Source organism: Oppia nitens, unplaced genomic scaffold (assembly GCF_028296485.1).
Source record: "Oppia nitens isolate AA-2021 unplaced genomic scaffold, nextdenovo-longstitch-racon4-pilon3 scaffold62_pilon_pilon_pilon, whole genome shotgun sequence".
Lineage (NCBI taxonomy): Eukaryota > Metazoa > Arthropoda > Arachnida > Sarcoptiformes > Oppiidae > Oppia > Oppia nitens.
In genome coordinates, this window is record NW_026533246.1 from 42206 (window position 1) to 67743 (window position 25538).

Sequence of the window (25538 nt, forward strand, 5' to 3'; positions counted from 1 at the left end):
TGGATTTATGAAACCTAATAATTGATGCACTGTTTTTGATATTAACTATCAATATTATTATTATTAAATTATTGATATGTTTTAATATATTAGTTATAAGATTATGTCTTTACCTATATTTGTTTGACCGTAAGTCTTGTGAAAGTCAAGTGTCCACTGATAGACAGCACATCTCGAAGAACAGAATTTGTTGTCAAATAAGTGAAAAGTCGATACTTTTTGGTTACAATTATTTACAAAACAACACTCAATGTCATCACTTTGTTCTTCATTTGCTATAATTTGGTCAACTCTTGTATTGGCACTGAGATTGTCCTTAATTTCTATCATTTCATTGGTTATCTGTTTGTCAATCACTTTATTGGTTTGTCGAGTGCGAGACCAACCCAGTGGATGCACCAGTAGTCTTATGGCTTCAGGGAGGACCGGGTGGTAGTTCACTGTTTGCACTATTTGCCGAAAACGGACGATTTCGTGTCGATGCCACGGGAAAGACACTTAAACTTAACCCTAACAGTTGGAATCGTGTGGTCGATAACATACGCCAGTTGATCAATAAGTATGACCTACAACGGATGACAGTATATAACGGCGATTTTGATATGGTCTGCGATTTTATTGATGACCAGCGATTTGTTGACAAACTAGGCTTTCAACGAAATGGCAACTATAAGTATGTCTGTTACCCGATAGACTAATAAAACATGTAGTTTTTTGCAACTAATTTGTGTATTATATTTAATATATTGTTGATGTAGATAGTGGACAGTTGACGGAAAACCGGACGGTATTATTGGCGGTTATGTGGAACGCTATGAAAAGGGTTTGCAATTTATTTTGGTCAGAGGTGCCGGACATATGGTTCCCAAAGATAAACCCGAAGCTGCACTACAAGTGCTTAAAGATTTAATAGGAGTCGTAAAATTGTAAAATTATTTATCAACAAAAATTTAAAGAAAAAAATTCATTCAAATAAATAATAATCATAATAAAAACTTAACTTAATTTAACTTATACTATAATAAAACATTTTAATGACATTTAGTTTATAAATAAAATAATCTTAGTATAATAATAATATTGGTATATATAAATAAAGTAAATAATTTTAACTACAAAGTGATAAACTATACAATAAAAATAAAAACAGTTGGATATGAAACCTAATTAAACCATTAGTTTTAAGTGTTATCTCAATTATAACGATAATGTTATCACTAAAAATAATATATTATTAATTATGTTTAAAATAATTGATTTCTATTAATAATTTTATTATATTTATAAATTGAATTGTTTTATAATAATGAATACACTAAATTTAATTTCTAATCTATTTTTATTAGTTAATTGTGTTACATATTTAGTTGCCGTCAATAACAAAAACAACAACAATGAGGACGAGATAATAGCCCTCCCGGGGCTTAAATACAAAATCAATTTCAAACAATACTCGGGTTATTTGAATATACCGGATGGTAAACACTTATTTTACTGGTTTGTCGAGAGCCAGACCAACCCGGCGACTGCACCGGTAGTCCTATGGCTTCAGGGAGGACCGTGTAGTAGTGCACTGTTCGGACTGTTGGCCGAAAACGGACCGTTTCATGTCGATGCCGACGGCAAGTCATTGCATCTGAACCCTTACAGTTGGAATAGTGTGGCCAATATGCTGTACATTGAGGCACCGGTAGATGCGGGCTTTAGCTATAAGGATGATAAAAAATATTTGAATAACGACACCACAGTTGCCACTGATAATAGACTGGCTTTAGTTGAGTTTTTCAAAAAATATCCAAACCTTCAAAAAAATCCGTTTTATATAAAGTTATGGCGGGGTTTACGTACCAATGTTGGCCAAAGAGATATTTCAGACTAAAACTGATATTAATTTAAAAGGTATGACTCAGGTAGTTAATGTCTGGGTGTTTGTATGTATGTATGTATGTGTGTGTGTGTGTGTAAATAAATACATAATTAATTATTTATATATAAAAAATAGGTGTTAGCATTTGTAACGGTAGACTATCGGGTTGGGATTTTTTTGGGAAATCAATCGATGTATGACATGCTTGTCGGTAGCGGACAGTTGTCTATCGAATCGTACGAACGCAAGATAGAGGCCTGTTGTCAGTGCGCTGCTGACGGCCATACCGTACGCGAGTGTGACTTCTCTAAGCCAGTAAACGCCACGTATGTGTTGTTGTTATTATTATTAACACTATTTAAACTCAATAGTTATTGATATTATATTATAAGTTACCTATAAAAACAAATACAATATAATAATATCTATTGAAACTATAGTTAMATTTTTTTGCGAAAAAGTTTTTAAAAAAATTATTTTTGTTAAAACTTACATTATTAGTAAATGTAACCAAGCACAGTTAGAACTGGGTAGTGTACCAAATGCCTATAACATATACGATGATTGTGGCGGACTTGACGATGACTACCTGTCCGCAATGTTTGACCGGTACTATCGTTCCCGTTTCGAGGCACTGGGCATAGTCACAATGCAAGCTCATCAACAACAACACATTGTTGCTAACAAACTTAATTGTCCTAAAAATGGTTATACCGATTATCTGAATACACCGGCCGTACAGCAGGCCATACACGCGCACAGACCTGACAAATCACGGTGGACGGCCTGTTGCGGTTAGTATAATATACTGCAGGGGCTAACACCACAACACGATAACATACGCGACCTGATCGAGAAGTATGGCCTCAAACGGGTAACAGTATATAACGGCAATTTTGATTTGATCTGCGATTTTATTGATGATCAACGATTTGTTGAAGCACTCGGCTATCAGAGTCAAGGCCTGTATAGGTAAGGTTGTCATCATATAAGTAGTTATTTGTCACACATATGTATAACAAATTTTCATGTTTTCTACCGTACAGTCACTTGACAGCCGATGGTAAGCCAGACGGTGTGATCGGTGGTTACATTGAACGCTACGAAAAGGGATTGCAGTTTGTTTTGGTCAGAGGTGCCGGACATATGGTTCCCAAAGATAAACCCGAGGCTGCCTTTCAAGTGTTTAAGGATTTAATAGGAATTGAAAAATTGTAATTTAATATACAATAACAAAAAAGTTTATTTTTAATTTTATAACTAACAAAAATAAATTAAATGCAAAATTGCAATTTATTTAAAAAAATATTATTTTTAATTATTTACTAAATAATAGCATTTTTTCATAGTAACTAATAATTTTATTATATTAGTTTTATTTATTTAATTTTAACTTGAGAAAAACTAAATATATTAACAAAATTATTGACGTATTATTAAAAACTAAAAAATAAAATTCATATACTTTTATAAAACTATATTATAAATATATTTGAATTATATTACAGTTTTTAAATAGTAAAAGTTGTCTTCATTATAATCTACTGTAAATTACAGTCTGTAATTAATATTAAGTTATAGTATTATAAAAATAAAATCAATAACAAAATACTTTTTTATATAATTATATTATATAATTAGACATTACTAGTGGTATTAATAATTAACTAAACTAATATAAGTTATAATTATTAGACATTTATTTTATTTTTAAGATTTAATAGGAATCTGGCAATTGTAATTGAATACAATAACAAAAAGTTTATTTTTGACTATTTTTTGACTGAACTAATAAAAATAACTCAAATTAAATGCAAAATCAAAATTTAATTTAAAAAAAAAATATATTTTAATAGTTATTTAATTACTATAAATATAATAATATTTAAAATCTAAACTATTAAATCAAATAATTTTCTATTCCTATGAAAGTAGTTAATGGCATTAAAATTTATTGTTTTTTAAATTAAATAATTTATATATTTATAACTTTATCTATTAATAATAAAATATTGTAATTTAAATAAATATAATAATAATAAACAATAGTATAAACAATTTGACAAAAAATAGATATCTGAAAAACTTTCTAAACATTATAAAAATAATTTACAAAAAAACCATATTATATGATAATATAATTTTGTTACAGTTTGTACATAATATATATAAATAGTATAACTACTGTAAGTACTGTATTATATTAATACTTTAGATTTAAACATTTAATTTTAATAAATAACTAATTAGTACTAATTAAATAATCATATTAATCAAGATTTAATATTATACATAAAAAATATATTAATCCAATTTAAGCATATATTCAACAAAAATGTATAGACTTACAACAGGATTTGTTTTCAACAATATATATATATAATTTAAATAAAATTTATTTTTTTAATTACTCACATTATAATGTTATATTATATAAATTATCATTATTTTTTTGTATAATTATAAAGTCAAAACATTTATAATTATGCTGACATTAAAATATTTTTTTATATAAAATATCTTTATTAAGTATAATTACAAATTTATAGTAATTATTATTAAATATACAATATATCTATTTTACTATTAATTAGTCTAAAGTCTAGACTATTTTGATTTAATTTTTTTACTAATTTATCATAAATTAATAATACATTAATTAAATAAATAAATAACTTATATAAATATAAATATGCAATTATATTTCAAAAATTAACAACAAAAGTCTATCCAATATAATAATAATTAGTTTTAAATTATATTAAATGCAAAAATAAATTAAATTTCATTCATATCATTTTTTATTTAATTATTTTCTTTATTATCTAATTTATATTAACTTTTATTAGTATTTTTATATATTTAAAAAATAATATATTAATATAATATAGAAAAATACATTTACTAGTATATCATTTAATAATATAAATAATTTAGTTACAATTATTTACTAAAATTAATGATAACAATCAACATTGTTGTAATGGTCGCATGTTTTAATCCGGTCATTCCATAGTATTCTAGTCTAATAAATGCCCGGTGCCGTGTGAGCATATTACAAACTTTGAACAATCATAATAGTAGGCATAGTGGCCATCGGGTTCATCGCAATCAAATGTACGATAGCCCAGTGACTGGTAGGTCATCATCAACAGCATTATCAACATGCATATATAAATACTAGAAAATAACATTGATGACATTATTAATTTTTTAAAAATATGTTTAAAAAAAACTTTTTAGTATATTTAACTAATCTAATTTTTACAACTTTTATAAAATTATAAACAAAAATATAAATATTAAATAAAAATATTAATTTTTACAAGAATTTTTTTCTCTAATAATGTATGATTAGAAAAATGTGCAAGTTTATTATATACTTATTTTTTCAATATGTAGTTATTAATTATCAAGGCTATTAGAGAAAAATATGTATATTATGAAATAACAATTTTTTTATGACTAGTATAATATTAATGTTTATAAAAAATGTTTTTATATTATAATAAAACAATAGATTTTTTCCAATATTTATGTAAATTTCAATTATTAAAATAGTTTTCATTTTTCCAATTAATAATTTTTGATTTATAATTATATTAAATATTGCACAGTAATAAAAATAATTTTTCAATTGATTTACAGTATTGTTATTATTGTTGCTAAATGTTTTCATTGTGCAACTAATAATACTTAAATAAACTATTAATAATAATAATAATAATAATTTTAACAAAATAAATTAAAACTACTAATTACTTAAAATTGAATATTGATTAATATCATAGAACCTTTATTAATAAAATAATAAACAAGTTAAAAAAATGATAAATGATATAAAAAATTACTAAAATTACATATTTTTAATTTTTTTATTAATTATTTAAAAAAAATCATAAATATACAATAATATTTCTATCGAAAAATTATTAATTAAAAAATATTATCTTGGTAATTATTATTATTATTAACAAATAACTTGGTCATATTGACAAGTTAATGTCTCCTGTTCACACTTATATCCTGGACAACATTGTTCAGATGTTTTACATGGACCATCACCATAGGTACAGGTAGCCCACTGTTTGCATGTACCCGATCCCCGAGGACACGTGTTTGAACATCCATATCCTGGACAACATTGAGGTAGATTTGGACCACACGGAGCACCGATAGTTGATGAACATTGTGTTGTTGTTACGTCAGCAGCTGCTGATTGACTTATAAAATGTATAGACAATATGCAAAACAGGACACAAAACAGTTTAACTAATATATTGTTAATTTGTTTGTTTTTTTATTTATTAACTTTTTTGTTGTATTTTATTAAGTTTATTTTTTAACAAAAAAAATTAAGTTTCAATTGTGTTAACTATTGAGATTAAGAAATTAACTATTCAGTACTAATAGTTCTATAATGAGTTTTATACTAAATATATATATATATATATATATATATAGAAAACAAATTTACTATTAATATTAATTTAATATAATTTATTAGTAGACTTATATGTTAAGTATAACAATTGATTTACGATTAAAATTTTATATATAACAAAAATATAATAATAATTTTATTTCAAATACTTGTCATGAAATACATTAAAAGTTCATAAAATAAATAATATATAAAATAAAATACAATAATTTAAAATTAATTAAAATAACAATCAATTAGATTCGTAAACTTATTATAATTATGCTCTTCTCTAATATCTTTTGGTAAATCATTAAATAGTTTAATATTAAAATCAAAAAAAAATTTATCAAATTTTTTCAATCTGTTTACAAACTTTTTACATTTTAATCCATGTCTAGATGTTTGGTATATTTGGTATATATATGTGCATTATAATCTTTGTAATAGTAATGAACTATTAAAAATATAATTATTTATTAGATAACTATTGTTGCAATATAGATATAATAAATTAACACCGAATAAAACCATTTAATAGTTATTTATTTGATTTCAATTTTAATAATGTTTATATATTATAGATAACAAAATGTCAATATTGAAATATATTTTTTTTTAATATTTTCAATATATATATATATATATATATATAATAACAAGTAAGCTAAATGAATTATTAATAATAAAATTAGTAAAATATATAAATTATATGAACAAACACACACAAACAAAAATAACTTAAAAATGTTTATTTTAAATACATTTTTTTAGTAGTAATTGAAACCAAAATCTAAATATTTATAATACAATCGGCTGCCGGACAACGTCTATACTGACACGTGTTTGTCATTGAATCGCATCGAGAATTAGGACAACAGCCATTCAAACACGTACTACCTTTACGGCCGCACGTGTTAGCCGGTACGCACGTACCAGATCCACATAGACATGCGTTGCATATAAAGCCTGGACAACAAACACCCGGTCCTGAACATGACTGGCCATTACAGTTGGCGTCAAAGTCGGCGTCAATACTAGACATTAGATATGTTATAATACAAAAACTTATAATCAATTTATTGATAAACATTTTTTTGAATGTTGTTATTGTTAAAAAACTTATTGTTTTTTGTTTATTAGTTTAAATAAAATAATTAAAAACTAAAAAAAAATCAAATTTAATGATTTTTATTTGTTATAATACAGTTTATTCAAGTATATTTTGCTTTTCGAAAAATTACATATTAATTGTTTTAAGTTTAATAATTAGCAATTCAATAGCAATTGAATGTATGGTATCTAATAATAATAATTAAAATTAAAATAACTAAATTTACTAAACTAACTATTATTGTTATTATCATCAATACTAACCTTATAGTCCAAGTCCTCGTGGGTTAGATTAAAATGAGCCAATGATTTGTCTCCCGGGTTGTCATCCAAACTGTAGCCACGGGTACTGAAATCGGATCCACCGATAGGAATACGGCCGACATTATACTCGAGACCATCGGAACTGAAATAATCTCTCATTATCTGATCCGTCAATTTTGTGCCAATTTTTTGCAGATTAACACCCGTCGAGTCGGTAAAAGCGCCGCCAAATCCGAAAATCTCCTGATAGAGGATATTCCGGTTCAYACGAAAGTGTAGTCTACCACCAGCACCAGCACCACTACCACCACCACCAACATGAAAACGACCGAAACCGGCTATCAGGTCCCACCAACTAAATTTGCTAAACTGTAGTGTCTGTTTGCGTAGTCGGGCGCCATCTCTGCCCGATTCCCATTTGGTTACTAAACCTGTTGATGTACGTACCGGCTGGACTACCTGTGCACACGGTTGCTGTTCGGTACAGACACAGGCAAAACTGTCGTGACCCTTGAGATGATTGGGACAGTCAGGTTGTAGTAGTACAGTGTTAAGGTGAAATTAATGAACAAGATAATTTTGTAATTATTATATTTTTATTGTTATTTTTTAATAATTAATAGATTTAAATATTTTTTATTGTATTTATTAGTTGATATAATTATATAATTGTAGATTAAACATATTATTTAAAATATATTTTATATACAGGTATTAAATTACCAAGGTTATTTTAAAATATTATTAATGTTTTTTAATGTTATTATTATTTAATATTTTATTACATTTTTTTATATTAATTAATTATTTATATATATAATTCAAATTTATAAAATTTTGATCTGTTTTCTACATCTACAATGTAGATGTAAATATATTATATGTTTAATTGTTTAATTAATATTATAAGTAGATGGGTTTGTGATATGAGAGAGAGCACCAAAATGTGAGGGAAAGAGAGTAAAATAAAATGTTATATATTTTTTAATAGTTAATTAATATATTATATAATTTTATTTTTTCTAAGTCTTTTGAAAACAGTTTTTGTTAATAAATATAAATAAATAATAAGTTGTTTTAAATAATAGTTTTTTATTATACAATTTTATTTAACTAATTAATATGAATATAGACTATCTATTGATGTTACCCTTAAGTGTTTGTTTAATAATTATTTGGTTAAAATCAACTAAACTAAACGACTTTTGCGTAACAACAGCATGGATTACTACTACCAATGGTGCACATAATCCCAATACTAATAATACGAAAAAATTTATTTTCATTTTTATAATGAAAAATTAATTAATTAATTAATTTTTTCTTTAATTATATTACTAATCTATTTAGGTTATTATGTTTTCAGGTTTATATGCCTATATCTACTGTACGGTACAATAGTATGCATAACAAAACTGTTTGTTGAGACACTTGTTTAAATGAGTTCATAATTAATGATAGTTTAATGTCTATCTAATCATTTGTATTATGAGAGAGAAAGAGAGAGAGAGTTAGGTTAGTATACTAGTAATTACTAGTTTACTAGTATTTAATAGTTATTTTTTGTGTTATTGATAAAAGTTTAATCAACTAAATTGTTTTTTATTTTGATTAATTTTACTTTTAATAACTAACTTAGGTAGCGGACGACACTTTTTTTTGACTAATTGAAGAAAATTTGGGCATGACCCGTGTATGAATTTTTGATTTTAAAAAATTTATATTTATATTATTTTTTTGTAAATAATAATAAATATTTTAATAACTAATGTGTTATTAGATATTTATATAATTATTTATATTTACAAAAATAATACTATAAATATAAATTTTTAATATTAATTAATTAAATAAATGTAGACAAGTTTGTATAATTTTAATAAAATATAAATATAAATAAATATAAAATAAAAAATTTTATTAAAATAATAATATAACTAAAAATATATACAGTATTAAAAAATAGAATAAATTGTTTATTTAAGGATAATAGTTTATTTGGATGTTTTAATGTACCTACTTCTATAATATATAGGCAAAACTCGTTATAAGCAACAATTTTTCGCTGCACCAATGAGTTGCTTATAAAGAGGTCAAACTGTATATTGATATTATAAATGAATATTATAAATATTACAATAAAATATATTTTATTCATTTAAAAGGTTAAAGWTTGTTGTTAAGGTTAAAAAATAAAAAGTATTTTTTTTATAAAATAGYTATATAAAAAACAACAACAAAAAAYATATGATAGTATAATATTTAKTTTTAAAAAAATTCTTAATAATACTAGTCATTATATTTTTGAAAAATWAAATATTGTTAAAATGTGTAACAAAAATATAAATATTATTAATAATAAATATGTTTAAATCAAAAATATTATTTGCCAAAAATTTTCAARTAATTGACAATTTATTAATAGATTTATATAAATATGGWTTAGTAATTGATASTAGAGATAATAATAGCAAAAATTTACGTAAACATCTATTTTCCAGCAAATATTATCATATATCTCGGCCACTATTCTATGTTATATATTTTACTATATGTATGATCCAGGTACTATTAAACAATCAAATAGCATGGTACTATTTTGATATTGTACTGCTATTCGAAACAATACCACAATTTCCTTATGCGCTCAACATATTTACATCACTAATAGCATTAATAACTGTATATTTGTCTAATTTTTCCGACACTACTACTACTAATCAATAGTATAATGTATTCAGAATATTAAGATATTATGAAATAATAATCAACAACAACAACACTAGTAATAAAAATATAAATAATAATAAAAATAATAGTAGAGTAGTAAATATACGTGAAAAGTGTATGTCAAAATTTTTGCAAATAATCTACCTGGCTCATCAATTAATACCAATTACATGGATATCGATAATTGGTTCGACATTTTTGACATCACTGATAATTGTTTGGACAGCCTATAGTAATAATAATAATAATATCCTAGATTTTCTACAATACGGTTTGATGGGTATACTAATTATGGCCTGTTTGTATAACTTAAAGTTAGTTTATTAATTTTATTATATATATATATACTAGTATATTTAAATTTTACATTTAAATTTAAAAATAATAATTTTTTAGCATGCTAATTTTTTAAATATATATATATATATATATATGCTAAAAATTATTTTTTACAGCTAATAATTACTGCTGAACAAGTTAGCAATAGACGATATTTAATTGGTATGTCAATCGGCAATCAATTAATAATGACATCATTGAGCGCATTTAAAGTGAGCATGGAGAAATTATTAACTTATTTATTTATTTTAAAAAATAATAATATTTTAATTATCAATTTTGATTTGATTAATTTAAAATAATATTTTTTTTTGTTTAAATGTTCAATCAATAGATCAACATGTATTTTGGTAGATTTTTATACTAATACAAAAATTGGCTAAACGTCTAAAATAAATTTTATTTTATAATAAAAAAAACTGTAAAAATAATTGTAATCCTAAATTATAATAAACTAGTATTTAAAAAAAATTATTGTATAATAAATACTAGTATATGATATTATATGTATTCAATTATTGTACTAAAATATTATAAAATTATAAATGTGTGTTAACTAAAATATAATAATAATCATATAACAAAAAAAAAATAACTTTTAAGCATAATATTAAAAGTTAAATAATTATCATTAAGTCAATATATAGGTAGTGTATATTAAATATCAAATTATCGGAAATACAATTTCATTTTAGATTATATTTTATTATTCAAAAATATTTTATATATATACAGTAATTATATTTATTTAAGTACTTAGTAATTTAAATATTTTTTTATATACAATATATTATAGTAAAAACAAAACAAATAAAATATAAACTTATATTTGTTTTGTTTTATTATTATATATATACAGTATATACAATAATAATTATATTTAATATAATAGCTAATAATAATTAGTTTAATAGTTGGTTCACAATACTAATTTAAATAATTATAGTTTAGGATTTTTTTTGTTGGTAAAAAACTATTTTAAAATAATATAAAAATAAAACATTAATATAAATAAATGATATAAAACATATATTTATATATTTATAATTGAGTCTATAATTTAGACTCTATTAGCTTAATATTTGATAAAATTGATTTTTAAAAAATTATAAATACAATTCAAATATTACAATATAGTATAAAACTATTTTTCAAATATAATAATTATATAATATTTTAAGTTTTGTATATATTTTTATTTTGAAAATTTAAATTATATAATCTATATAAATAATTATGATCACCAAAAATAATATAGACTATCCATTATATAAAAAGTGTTTATTTTATAAATTTTATTTACTAAATAACGATAATCATAATAATAATAATAATAATGTAAAACATTTTAATAATTACCTGGATAATTATGATAGTAAACAAAAATATAAAGTTTATACTAACATTATATTTATTATAATTAGTGTCATATACTATACAATTGTCCATCACAAAATCAACATCATAATCAACCATTACCATTATACTATTTAAACTTGGTCAATTATTATATGAAAAATAGACAATTCTTACTAATTGCAGTACTATTAGCAATGATAATGTGTTTGGGATTTTTATTACTATTAAACTCTATCACTGATAGTAGACAATTGAAATGGTTATACACAATTGCCGTCATCAATGGCTACCGTAGTTGTGAGGCCAGTGGTCTAACCAATAGACGATTGGCTCAACAATATATCTACAAAATGAAACTGTATTATAATAATGCTCACTATATAACTGTTTTATTTAATCTAATAATGTTTGTGAGTGTTATATCGGTAATTGGTTTCAATTTTAAGACATTACCACTAATATGTTTTGGCATAATATCGGGTACTATATTGCAATGTCAAGTCTATGTCTATAATACTGTTAGTGTTTGGATAGTATATTACTATCTAATGGATTGTATTTATTTTAATTATTGTATCAAAGCTTTATCCAATTTTATTGTAACAAATAATAATATTACTAATAAATCAAAAATTATGAATAAAAAGTTTATAATTAAATTAATCAATGATCTGGATAAAATTTGTTACGATATTGATCAACACAATAGCTTTTGGAAAAATATTTATTGTATATTAATATTTATTAATCTACCCATTAATATGATTTGTTTGGATTTAGTTTGCTTTGAAAATGCCTTAATCTATGTTAAACTAATAATTGGCACAAATTTTCTAGTATTTATTTTGTTTATATTTAGTTTGAATATTATTGTATCAAATATTAACAGTGATATATCAAAAATCTATGAACTTATAAATAATATATTAGTCAATAATAATAATAACAAAATTAATTTTCATCTAAAATTAAAGGTTAGTAATTCATATAAATTTATTTATTTATTTTTTAAAAATATAAATGATATTAATTTTTATAACTTAATAGTTAATCTCATCTATGGAAAGGGTGTCTACTAGTTATCGATTGATTGGTTTTACTTGTAGTAATTTTTTGTAATTACTAGAATTACAGCTTTTAGAGTAATTATTTATAATTAATTAATTAATTATTATTATTATCATTTTTATCATTTTTTAAAAAGTAATAACTTTATAATTGTTTTCCTAATTGTATTGTTTTATTATTTTTATAAAACAGGTGTTTTTGTTATTTATGCGATTTTTTATACTAACACATAAACTTGGAGATCAAATAAGATATCAAACCTAAAAAAATATAATTGGTATTAATAATTATTAATGATTTACATTTTTTTGCTGGATTAAATAAAGTTTTTAAAAAATCTATTTTTTTAATTTAATAAATTATATTATGAATACTTTATATATATATATATATACTGTATAATAATTATAATTTTTATAACAATTGCTTTATCATTCACTATACTGTACTTTATAAACAATTTTCAATAAAATATTATTGAATAAATAATGTATTGTAATTTACTTGTATAATTAAAACAATAGCTTATTATTATTATTATTACATGAATTTTTGTTATTTTTTTATTTAAATATATTATATAATAATAATTATTATTTTTATTTGAAATTAATATTATATAATTATAGTTTTATTTATTAATAGTAAATAACCATGTGTTGTGCTAAATCAATATTATCAATATGTTATATATTCATAGTTTATTTAGCATTGAACCATTTAGTAGTATTATTTAATTTAGCATCGTCATCACCATCATCATTATCGGACATAAACAATGTACATGGACAACCGGCCAGTATCGGCAAATACCCGTGGACAGTATCGATTGAATTTGAAAATCAAATACTAGCCGGCGGTACCATAGTTGGCAAACAACACGTATTGACAAACGCGCGTGTGTTTCACGATCTACCCAAGTATTTAATATTAAAAAAAGCTAACATATTTTTAGTAATATTTAGATAAAAAATTAAACTACTTTTTTAATTTTAATTTTTTAGAAAGAAAAATTTCTATGTAGTTCATATGGGAACCGACCAATTTTACAATCACTCACTCGAGGTGGGTGCCATGATAACCATTGATGAGTTCAAATTGCACCCGTATTACAATCCAGAAACTGGTGCCAACGATCTGGCTATTGTCAAACTGGCCAAACCTGTACCTGTAAATCGACATACAATCGCCTTGGCTCAATTACCCAATGGTAAAGACGGACAGGTAGGTGACAGGGCTGTAGCTAATGGACTATATGTACCCGACGCTCAAAGATCGGATATAAATTTGTATTGGCCAGTTTACCGATGACCATAATTGATCAGCAAATGTGTCGTATAAAAACTAAGGATGACAACCCTTATAAACTAACTGATCAAATGTTATGTGCCGTTCCCCAAAATGCCCGGAAAGGTTTATGCGAGGTATGGTGGGTTTTTTTGAGCTATAATTTTGTATATCAGCTATTTTTGATATTGTTTAAGCACGATATCGGCTTTCCATTGACCACCAGCACAGGTCACTTGATAGGCCTGAACTCGTGGTATCGTACGTGCGATCATACTGTTGGCAAACCGGCAGTATTTACACGTATTGCCAACTATACCGATTGGATCAAACAAAATCTCAACTAAAATTGTAATTTATTATCATTTTTAAGTGTTATAGTTTTATTTTTTGAATTAAATAATTTATAAAATTAAAGTACAGTATATATATTTATTTATATTTAATATATAAACTTATTATTTATTTTAATTTGTTAACAAATTAATTATTCAATATTTAGTTTTTTTTATTTATTGGATTTTTTTAGTAATTTTAATTTTATAATAAATCAATAATAAAATAATAAAAAATTATTTTACTTTAAATAATTTCTATAATAAACTAAAATACTAATCATAGTAAACATAAGTTTGAATTGACTTTTTCGTAATAGTATTGACAAGTTTACCGGCTTTCGAGTCCTCCAAAGTAAACACAATATCCGTGTCGTCGTTGTTGACAACCGTTACAACTGTCGAGTTGTTTGGCGTACGAAAGGCACCGACGATTGCATTGTTGGCCTCCTGTTTGACTACTTGTGTGTCGACTCTAACAGATCCCGGTTTAATAAACTTACTGAACTGAGCCAATGCATAGAARTGCGGCTGTCKGTAGTACTCGTGTTTGRCACCGTTGGCCACAATCGGTGCATCGTTATAGTTGTGAACCCAATTGGGACCTCCCTGTGTGTCCAACACCATATTCCAGTCTACCCAACCAATTGAATGGTGCAATAGATCCTTAAAAATAAATTAATTACATTTAAAATATATATAGTATTTGTTTGTATGACATATCATGTATAAATTACATACCTGTGTAATATCATTAGCATACAGTTCGGCCGCTTCCCACTGTCCCAGTTTGACACCACCCCAGGTTGCTTCGGTACCTAACAAAAATTTTCCCGGTTGTTGCTTATGTATGACATCCAATAATTCGTGCGATTTATTAATAGTTGTGTACCAATGAAATGCAGTGCCGGCTATATATTTGGCAGCATTGGGATCGCCGTAGACTGTCTTAGTGTAGGCTTCAATGCCTTCCATATTGAAATCCCAGGTCAACAGGTTTAGCCTATCGACTCCCCAACCGCTACGTTGAAGCTCCGGACCCAGTGTTTTGGCCACAAAATCGCGCATCTGTTCAGCTGTTATGTGCATCGAGTTATAGCTGGTGGTTATCAATGGTTCGTTGAGGACAGTTAGACCCCAATGTGTTATGTTATGTTTGTTTTTGTACTCATCCAGGTATCTATAAAATATTTTTTTTTAAACATTATAACCATTAATATTGTTGTATATTGTTGTTAATATAGTTGTATTAATGTTATTATTAATAAAATGTTTTTTTCAAAACAAAATAAATTCATACTTTATTAAATATTTTGCATATATCTGCCAGTACTCAGTGCCCACCTCTCCCTTAATAGTGCCACCATTTCTGATATCATTGTTGGTCTTCATCCACGACGGTGCAGACCAGGGACTACCAAATAGACGGATATCATGTGTGGCCAACTCTTTAGCCCTTTTAATGTATGGTATCTATAAATAATAATTTTTAAAAAATCAAATAATAAAACATAGAAACTTGAAAAAACTGTATTTAATTGGGACCTACAGTACCTTATAGTCATAGTCCTCCCGTTCCAGTTTCCAATTGGCCAGTGTTTTGTCCTCACCTTTATCATCGTATTCATAACCGCGTGCCGAATAGTCACAGCCAGCTATGGGAACCCGATTTACACTATACACGATACCATCTTTGCTGAAGTAGTCGTATAGTACCTGATCACCCAATTTACCGCCCAATGCTTTCAGATTAATACCGGTGGCATCCGTAAAGGCACCGCCAAAACCCAATATCTCTTGATACTTGATCTCACGGTTTACTTTGACATGTAGTTGAGCGGCATTACCAGTAGTAGTACTGTCGAGTTTTTCGCCAAACTTGAGTGTCTGTTTGCGTAGTCGGGCGCCGTCACGACTCGAAAACCAATTGTTCACTACATCGGGTGCCGTACGCACTGGTGTCTCGATTTTAGCGCACGGCTCCGACTCAGTACATACACATACAAAAATACGGTGACCGGACAGGTAGTTTTTACAGTCTGGTTTATCGCTAAAGGTATTAGCAAACTTATACTTAGCTTATAGTTATAGCTAACGTTATAATTAAATAACTAATATTACAAAATAAATACTTATTAATTGATGATATATTATAAATAAAATAATAACATTACCCTTGAAACTATTAACTTTTCAAACAATATCACATATTATTATTATTATTAAATATCTTATCAAGCTACAATTTGACCCAACAATGATACCCAACATGAGTAAAATTTACTTTGGATAAGGAGTTCGTATGGAAATGCTTTCTAGCATTCTCAACTGGTTTAGTACTGTTTTTTATTAAAAAAATAAAATGTAATTTTTATAAATTATTTAAAAAGTATTTCTTGAAAATAACATTTAACTATTTGTAATAATTATAATAATATTAACAAAATAGCAAAATATTTAATATTAATTAATACTTTATTTGATTTTTAATTTTTTTTATAGAAAATATATATTTACTATACTTGTAATAATACTGTATAATAATTTATGAAAATTATTATAAATTTTTAGTTGAAATTATTTGTTACTAATTGATTACAAATAATTAGTGAAAGCATTGTTTTTTTATCAAATTATTGTAATCATTAAAAATAGTAGTACTCTAAGTGTAGTTTAAAGTATATGTCAAACAATTATTTTTTTAAAAATGTTTAACAAAAGACTATTATTATGATTAGAGTATTATAATATTATCAATAGTTTACAAAACTGTTTATTTTTATAATAATAATAATAATAATAATTTTACAATATTTATTAATAAATGTATATTAGAAAATAGAAATAATATTTTAAAATTAAATATCATAATTTTACATTGATATATTTTTAAAAAGATTTTTTGTTTAACTTAAAATATTTATATTTAGGGTAAATACCAATTTTTTTATTATAATGAAATCAACAATTTCTTAAATGTAATGTATAAATCAAACAAAAACATAATACAAATACGTAATATCATATATAATTAAAAAAAATAATAATATGTAAATTATCATTTTATTTGAGTATCTTGTCATCGATGGTCACTTCAATCACATTATCGGTTAAAACATTAACAAATTTTACGTCAAACAACACTTCTCTGGACTCCAATTGTTTCAAACGATAGTAAGTGATACCCATTTTGTTGATCGGTCGACAGTGTATGGCCTGTGGTGTCACCTGTTTGTAGCCCTCCAACAGTCGGTAACAATCTTTAATCTTAACGGTTTTGGTAAAACCGATGTCAATATAAAAGACACTAATTTGAAACTCGTTTTGCTTTTTGACTGCAATCGCCCGAAGCCATTGACTCTCGAAACTATAATATGAGGCCAAAAGTGAGCTATTATTCACCAGTTGTCTCACTTCCTGTGGCGTCAAATCTTCAACTTCTAGATTATTGTAATAATCGGTCATATCTTTAATAAGTGAATCCAATATATCCAACGACTGCTCCAATTGGCAATACATAGACTGAGCTGAGATAGCATTGGATATCTTTACAGTAGTTTTAGCTCCGCATAGATTCAACAGATTTTCATGGATTGTCGTCTCCAAGTCGTGTTTCTTTGGACTATTCTCTTGTATTTGTTGTCGATCATCGACAATACTGTCAACAACACTAAGTTCTTCATCTACATCATCACTACTGAACTCAACGTTAGTAATCCAATTGATAATATCCTTGTATTTTTGATTATCCTCATGATTTACAGTCTTATTAATGTCTTGATTTGAACTACGAATGGATGTATTGCTAACAGTTTCTTCATTGACATTGTTATTATCTTTGATTTTATTATCGGAAACCATTAAATCAATCAATTGTAACGAGTTCTCAATTGTTTCGCTAAGAGAAAATGAAGTTGTATTGTGTGATGCAATGGATACCATTCGCAGATCAATAGGACTACTTTGTTCTTCTACTTCTGCGATCACCGGAGTTATCTTTGATGGCTCTGAATTGACATTTGACTTAATTAACATACAATTAGAGTTCAAACTCATGTTAATAGATGACATATCATAAACAGATCCTGATATGGAACCAATTGGTGATTCATTCAAACAAATTAATGGTTTACTATTGTTTGTGTCTCTGTTGTAGTCAATTGCAATACGATTGGATATAATCGGTGCCATCATCTCATCGTCCAAATCGACAATAATATCGTCTAAACAGATTCTCTGTAGAGCTTTGATAACAACCTGTTCCCTAAAGTTGTCATATATTTTGGTCAATCGTTTATCGCCGTATCCATAGATGGCAAACGTTAAGACAGATCTAACAAATTGTTGCAGACATTGACTGATCCTATGTTTATCGAAACCTAAAAGAAAAGTTGCGACCATTGATTGATTCATTGATCGACCAAACCATTGGATTATCCGATTACGAGATTCAGTCGATAAAAACAGTAATACCTTTAACGGCATCTTTGGGCCGAACGGAGGCCAATGGATAAGACTGAGCCAGTGGTGGATAATCGCAGAACAGTTCCGCGTAGACAAAAAGCCATTCATTCGGTACGGATTCACTGTAACCGAAGTCGATAAACGTTACCATCGATTGGCCTTTTGTCGGATAATCGTATGCGTCCAACAAAACGCGATAAAAGTTATGATTATATTTGTCGCTACAAAATTGACAAAAAATAATAATTAGCCACTAATTACAAACAAAGACCGACTCACGAGTCAGTCAATACTAACCAAAACATGTAATATTTGCCGACATGAAAGTCGGGGAATTGACGATCGCCGGCCATTGCATAACACACGTTAAACATGTCTAGTAAGTGACGGTTTATCATCTGATCAAATCGGGTCACTAAATTGCGGTCACTTTGGGCCGAAAAAGTAATGCATTTGTCAGTGACTTCCACGTGAGTGATAAAACTCTGGCGCCAATCGGGTCCGAGCCGTAGATCAGACATATTGGTGGTGTCCGCGAGAGAAAGAGAGAGAGAGAAAAAAAATAATTTAGTAGCGATAGATATGTGATGTTATGATTGATTGATAATATCATATATGACTCGTATTGTTAACATCGATGTGAATGAAATGCAATGCAATAATAACACGTGTTTTACATTAATATTAATATTTGATGAATGATTGCAACAATTTTTAATATAACTTTTATTGACTTATAAATTGATAGTCAATGACATGCAATACATACACACACTAGAGATCAAAACGGATTGGTTTTCGATAGCAGCACAAAGAGGGATTGACTGAACTGCGGTCATCAATGGGAAATTCTGCGGTCGGCTAATACTCGAATACGGTAGGTCAGATGTTGCGGTCACCAATAGAAAAGTTGTAGAGGACAAAAAGTTTATGTTGAAATGTATGGTCAAAAAAAATATCTGACCACTAGGGACCACATAAAAAAATTAAAACTTGTATTTTATAACTAATGATGCTGCGGTCAGCCATATCTCGAATATGGTTGGTCAGATGTTGCSGTCACCAATAGAAAAGTTGTAKAGGACAAAATGTTAAAAACAATAATTCACTTGAAAAAATCATCAAAAWAAGTTCACCAGGGGCACAAAAAAAATATWAAAATTTAATTTTAAAAAATTGYGGTCAATGATTAACTGGAAAACAGTGTCAGATCTTGCGGTCAAAGATAAAATTGTTGTGGACAATTAAAAATACAATTAATAGATTTAGGTTTACAAGGGGATCTATAAATAAAATTTAAATTTTTATTTAAAAAATGGCGGTCAGTGCTATACAACTTTTCTATTGGTGACCGCAACATCTGACCAACCATATTCGAGATATGGCTGACCGCAGCATCATTAGTTATAAAATACAAGTTTTAATTTTTTTATGTGGTCCCTAGTGGTCAGATATTTTTTTTGACCATACATTTCAACATAAACTTTTTGTCCTCTACAACTTTTCTATTGGTGACCGCAACATCTGACCAACCATATTCGAGATATGGCTGACCGCAGCATCATTAGTTATAAAATACAAGTTTTAATTTTTTTATGTGGTCCCTAGTGGTCAGATATTTTTTTTGACCATACATTTCAACATAAACTTTTTGTCCTCTACAACTTTTCTATTGGTGACCGCAACATCTGACCTACCGTATTCGAGTATTAGCCGACCGCAGAATTTCCCATTGATGACCGCAGTTCAGTCAATCCCGCACAAAGAAACTGTTGAATTATCGGATCAAAAATAATTAAATTAGTACTATTTATTATAAAGTCATAGTTATAGTAAAAAATTAATTGATATGTAAGTAATTATGTAATGTATTGTTAAATCAAATTTTGTTTTTAATTAAAATAACATAAAATATGATTATTAAATATTTAGATAGTAACGTTTATATAGCCTATAAGTAATTACAGTATAGTTTTATAAAGTTTAGTTTACAAAATAAGTAGTAGTACTAAAAATTTTTACAAATTTTAGGGCCGATCAGAAGCTGAACTACCAGAGCTAAAACTCGGTTTTTCAACGGAAAACAGATCTTCGGGTCCTAATAAACATATATCGATAAAAATTATTGCGCGGAAACACCTAAAACCTACTCAAATCTGACCTAACATACCTGACCTTATATACATAAACTTAATCTAATATATYAAACTTTAATACATAATACTTAGTAATCATAACTGTTTAGCGCGAGAATATTATTTTTTATTTTTAACAATAAAATTGTATTTTATATAAAAATGATAACATAACCTAACCTAATGTATTAGTGTTCGCTCCGTTACCTAACCTGGTGTTCGATCCGCAACCTTAACCTAATTATAATGGTATTACAYAAATGTTAACTTAACCTAACCTAATGTATAAGTGYTCRCCACGTTTTAMCGTTCATTTTATTGYTAACAATTAAAAATAWTATTCTCGMGCTAAACTGTTATAATTACTAAGTATTATTTATTAAAGTTTAATATATTAGAATAAGTTTATGTATATAAGGTCAGGTAWGTTAGGTCAGATTTGAGTAGRTTTTAGGTGTTTCCRCGCAATWATTTTTATCGATATATGTTTATTAGGACCCAAAGATCTGTTTTCTGTTGAAAAAACCGAGTTTTAGCTCTGGTAGTTCAGCTTCTGATCGGCCAAATATTAATAATAATAAAAAATAAATTTAAAAATAAAATATTTTCTCAAAACAATTGATTAAAAAATAAGTGCATAAAATAAATAACTAAATATTATTATTATATAACATTAGAAACAGATTTTTCTAACAGTTATTTATATATCTATCTTATTATATTTGATTTATAATAATAGCTATTTATAAATAATATAAATATTTTGATTATTTATTGAAATTCATATCAAAATTGTTATCAATATTAATATATCAATTAATATTAAATATATGATTCAAAGATCAAGGTTTTATTTGTGAATATTAAAGATTTAATGTGGAGAAATACATACTTTATCAATTGAACAAAAAACTCCCGGAGCTTATAGACAGTCACTTACTGTCCAAATGTTATTCACCACATAATTACCAGTACTATATTATCCACAAAAAATTACTATCAGTTTTTTTTTAAAAAAATGTATTTAACTGTATTTATTTCAAATATGTTATTAAATTTATAAAATCGTAAACTATTTCAGCAAATAATTTGTCTATTTTTTCCAATTTTCCGTTTCAAACAATATTGAAGTTTTCAAAAGTTTTAATTGAAAATCTTATATATTTTTTTTGTTATTATTAATTATTAAACAAATAAGTTGACATAACATACATAAGCCCTGAGATGTCACCATTGAAAAGATCCAATTCGGTAAGCGATAAGACCATCGAAGTGCACAACTATATCGACGGCAAGTTTGAAAAATCGGACAACTATTTCAATAGTTATAATCCAGCTGTCAATCGGGTCAACGCATTCATACCGGACAGCAATGAACAGGACGTCCAACGGGCAGTCAGTGCTGCCAAACGTGCATTTGAAAGGCAAGTTGTTTGTTTGATTGATTGATTAATATTTATATAACAATAATTAATACAATACAAATAGTTATCATATTTTTCAATAATAATAAAAATAAAATTTATTAAACAAAACAGTTGGTCTAAAACAAGTGTCCAGGAAAGGTCACAAATATTAAACAAAGTGGCCATGCTCATTGAATTCAGTGCCCGAGAGTTGGCACAGTTAGAATCATGGGATCAGGGTAAACCATTGTGGTTGGCCACTACTCTGGACATACCGCGGGCGGCACACAACTTTCGGCACTTTGCCAACGCTATACTATACGATACAAACATGTAATTTATTTGGGACTTAAATTATATATTATATTTATATATATGTAGTGTTATATAATAATAACACACACCCACTTATATTTGTTTGTTCAGCTCAATTACCGATCCCGATGCCGGTGTCATCAACTATACTACTCACGAACCGATAGGTGTGGCCGGCATTATAACGCCCTGGAATCTCTATATTTGTTGACATTCAAACTAGCGCCGGCACTGGCCTACGGTAATACAGTGGTAGCCAAACCTAGTGAACTGACATCGGTGACGGCCTACAAATTGTGCCACTTGTTAGAGGAAGCCGGTCTACCGCCCGGTGTTGTCAATATGGTGTTTGGTTTAGGACAAAATGTTGGCGAACCTATTGTCGAACATCCCGACGTACCCATCATATCATTTACCGGAAGTACGGCTACCGGTGCCCGTATTGCTCAACGATCGGCACCGTTGTTCAAGAAACTATCGCTCGAAATGGGCGGCAAAAATGCGGCCATTATTTTTGACGACATAAATCTGGACACAGTTTTGCCGCAAATAATTAGGTCGTGTTTTCTCAACTCCGGTGAAATATGTCTGGCCTCCAGTCGACTGTATGTCCAAAAGTCTATTTATCAGGTGTTTGTCGATAGGTTCACCAGTGATGTGCTGTAAGTTTTATACTTTATTACACTATTGTATATTATTTTTAAATTAATTATTAGACATTATTATATGATATTTATAATTTTTATAACTTTTAATATTACTTTAGTTAGTATTATTTATTTTTGTTGTTGTTATGGAAAAAACCCTATAATTGATGAATATTTATCAAACTTTTTTAAAAAATTGTTTATATTTAATATATTTAATTCAATACATATAATAAATTATGATAAAAGTTTTCAATGATGATAAAACAGTTTATATTGACAAAAAAAATATCTATTAAAATATTTTTATGAGTAATCAAATATAGTTTAATAGGGAAAAGACTAATATCGTACAGTATTGTATTGTAGATAATATTTGTATATTAATTTAAATGTAATATTGATTTTAAGTAATACTATTTATGTGATAAATTATTTGCCAATTATAGGAACAAAAAAAATTATCAAAAAAATAATACTAAATACTCATAACTTAAACACTATAATATAATGACCATGAACAATTATTAACATTTTATACTAATGATAAAATTTATTTATCTAAAAGTTTTATTATTAAATTAACATTATATAAATATATTTTTATTTATTCAAAATATCAGTCAAATGAAAGTTGGCGACCCCACCAACAATGATACACTTATTGGTCCAATGATAAGCAGCGATCATCAGAAAAAAGTACTGAAATACATAGAGTTGGCCCGTAATGAAGGCGCTACTGTCCGGTCGGTACCATTCAAACTGGACACCGATCACACGGCCGGCTATTACGTAAGTCCTACGGTTATTACCGACATTCGTGACGACAGCGCCTGTATGCGTGAAGAAATATTCGGACCGGTTGTCTGTGTAGTACCGTTTGATACTCAGGACGAGGTCGTCACGCGGGCTAACAATAGTCCGTACGGCTTGTCGGCCAGTGTCTGGTCGAGTAATGTGGATCGGGTGCACACTGTAGCCAATCGACTTCGGGTCGGTACTGTCTGGTGTAACTGTTGGCTCGTCCGCAATCTGAATATGCCTTTTGGTGGACAAAAACAGTCGGGAACGGGACGGGAGGCAACTTTGGATTCCCGAGAGTTTTATACTGAAAAGAAAACTATTTGTCTTAAAACTAATAAATAATAGTAAATTWAAAATAAATGAATTTAATTTTTAATTTAATTTTTATGTATAAATGTTAGATTTAATAATTTTGTTAACTATAAAAAATAAAATCTATTATTATTTTTGCTTGTATAATTTTTTTTTTGAAAATTATCCAGATAAAATTGTATGGAAAAATTTTATTATGCAATGATGATATATTTTGCATAATATTAATACAGTATTATACAGTAGATATTAGGTTAGCGTTGCGTTAGACATATATAAAGTAGGATGGCCAAACACAAAAATATACAATATACTTAAAATATAATGCAGTTTAAACAAATAAAGTTAATAAAATAATTTATGAAAAACATTTACATAAAACTAACATTAATTACAACAATAAAACAATAACAATTTCATTATAAATATTGATTAAACTAATAGTATTAATATAAATGTAAAATCAAATAAATAAAAAGTAATAACTGAATTTAATAAAAGTTAATACAATAAAGAAATTATCAATTTATAAAAAAAAATTATTACATTAGTTTTATAATTTATTTTCATAATAAATCTATGTGTTATCTAATGTTTAATTGTTATTATTATTATACATTACTATAGTTATGTTATTTTATTATTTTTAGCATTTTGTTACATTGTTTGG

The 25538-nt window shown here is 26.5% G+C and overlaps 3 protein-coding genes across 3 annotated transcripts; 2 read left to right on the forward strand and 1 right to left on the reverse strand.

Annotated features, from left to right (window-relative positions):
* Positions 1–250: 250 nt before the first annotated feature.
* LOC128962011 (serine carboxypeptidase ctsa-1.2-like) lies at positions 251–3085 on the forward strand. Its single transcript, XM_054308331.1, has 8 exons — positions 251–295; positions 375–677; positions 763–823; positions 1368–1852; positions 2003–2193; positions 2369–2603; positions 2682–2823; positions 2940–3085. The coding sequence occupies exons 1-8, from the start codon at positions 251–253 to the stop codon at positions 3083–3085; spliced, it is 1608 nt and encodes a 535-aa protein (XP_054164306.1).
* Positions 3086–15061: 11976 nt separating this feature from the next.
* On the reverse strand, positions 15062–17107 carry LOC128962013 (putative glucosylceramidase 3). Its single transcript, XM_054308332.1, has 5 exons — positions 17070–17107; positions 16340–16835; positions 16086–16258; positions 15527–15965; positions 15062–15451 (listed from the first exon to the last, which is right to left on the reverse strand). The coding sequence occupies exons 1-5, from the start codon at positions 17105–17107 to the stop codon at positions 15062–15064; spliced, it is 1536 nt and encodes a 511-aa protein (XP_054164307.1).
* A 5501-nt stretch (positions 17108–22608) lies between these two features.
* On the forward strand, positions 22609–24898 carry LOC128962014 (2-aminomuconic semialdehyde dehydrogenase-like). Its single transcript, XM_054308333.1, is given in 5 exon segments — positions 22609–22808; positions 22923–23123; positions 23217–23299; positions 23302–23767; positions 24376–24898. Coding segments are annotated over 5 exon segments (1473 nt in total).
* Positions 24899–25538: the final 640 nt, after the last annotated feature.